Below are 999 nucleotides of genomic sequence, written 5' to 3'. Positions count from 1 at the left end.
TGAGTTTTGGGGGAGCAGGGATGATGCTGCTGGGGGGGATGTTGAGTTTTGAGGGAGCAGGGATGATGCTGCTGGGGGGACGCTCAGTTTTGGGGGCGTGGGGATGATGCTGCTGGGGGGGACGCTCAGCTTTGAGGTCCCCCACCGATCCCTCTCTCTGCCATCCCTGACCCCGCAGGTTCTCTGGCTCCTCTACCTGTTCATCTTCCTTGGTGTGACAGCGGGGAAGTTGTGAGTAGCCCTGCGGTCCCCAGGGTGAGTGGGGAGCCCCCCCCCCAGGTCCCGGAGCAGCCCCGTGACCTCTTTCCATCTCCTCTGCCCTTCCAGCTTCTGCCCCAACTTATCGGCCATCTCCACCCACCTGAAGCTGTCTCACAACGTGGCAGTATCCTTGAGGGGGGGGGTCGCAGGGGACCTCGGCTGGGGAGGGGGGAAGCGGGTGTGGGACAGGGGGAGGTGGCACTTCTACAAGTCCTTGGCACCGAGGTGGGGGAAACCAATTTGGAGCGTGAGCTGGAGACAGTGGTGGGGTGAGCAGCCAGGAGAAGTTCTGTGGTGGCCCAAACAGGCAGGTGCCCTGTGTCCCTGCGGGGAGGAGGCCACTAGGTCTTTTCCTTGACGTCCCCTCTCCATGGTGTCACCTTCCTGGCCTTTGGCAACGGGGCACCGGATGTCTTCAGCGCTGTGGTGGCTTTCTCTGACCCACGGACAGCGGGGTTGGCCATCGGGGCCGTCTTTGGTAAGGAGACCCCAGCTGGGGGCTGCTGGCTCAGGGGATGTGATAATGGGGTTAGGAGGGGACGTTGGGGGCTGTGGGATGTTTCTCCCCTGAGAGGGAACCGTTGCATTGGCAGGTGCCGGCGTGTTCGTGACCACGGTGGTGGCCGGGGGCATCGCCCTGGTCAAGCCCTTCGCGGCCGCCTCCAGGCCCTTCCTCAGGGATATCATCTTCTACATGGTGTCCGTCTTCCTCACCTTCGTGGTCCTCTACTTCGGCAG

General features: G+C 63.0%; 1 protein-coding gene across 1 annotated transcript in view; it reads left to right on the top strand.

Moving 5' to 3' along the window:
- Positions 1 to 103: 103 nt before the first annotated feature.
- The window catches only part of SLC8B1 (solute carrier family 8 (sodium/lithium/calcium exchanger), member B1), a 5635-nt gene continuing 4739 nt past the window's right edge, over positions 104 to 999 (top strand). Inside the window, exons 1-4 of the mRNA XM_014961202.1 lie at positions 104 to 231; positions 328 to 385; positions 634 to 739; positions 855 to 999. Of these exons, the coding sequence (XP_014816688.1) occupies positions 104 to 231; positions 328 to 385; positions 634 to 739; positions 855 to 999 (437 nt within the window). The remainder of the gene's footprint in view (positions 232 to 327; positions 386 to 633; positions 740 to 854) is intronic.

Source organism: Calidris pugnax, unplaced genomic scaffold (assembly GCF_001431845.1).
Source record: "Calidris pugnax isolate Ruff unplaced genomic scaffold, ASM143184v1 scaffold32, whole genome shotgun sequence".
Lineage (NCBI taxonomy): Eukaryota > Metazoa > Chordata > Aves > Charadriiformes > Scolopacidae > Calidris > Calidris pugnax.
This window is presented reverse-complemented; position numbering and strand designations above follow the sequence as displayed.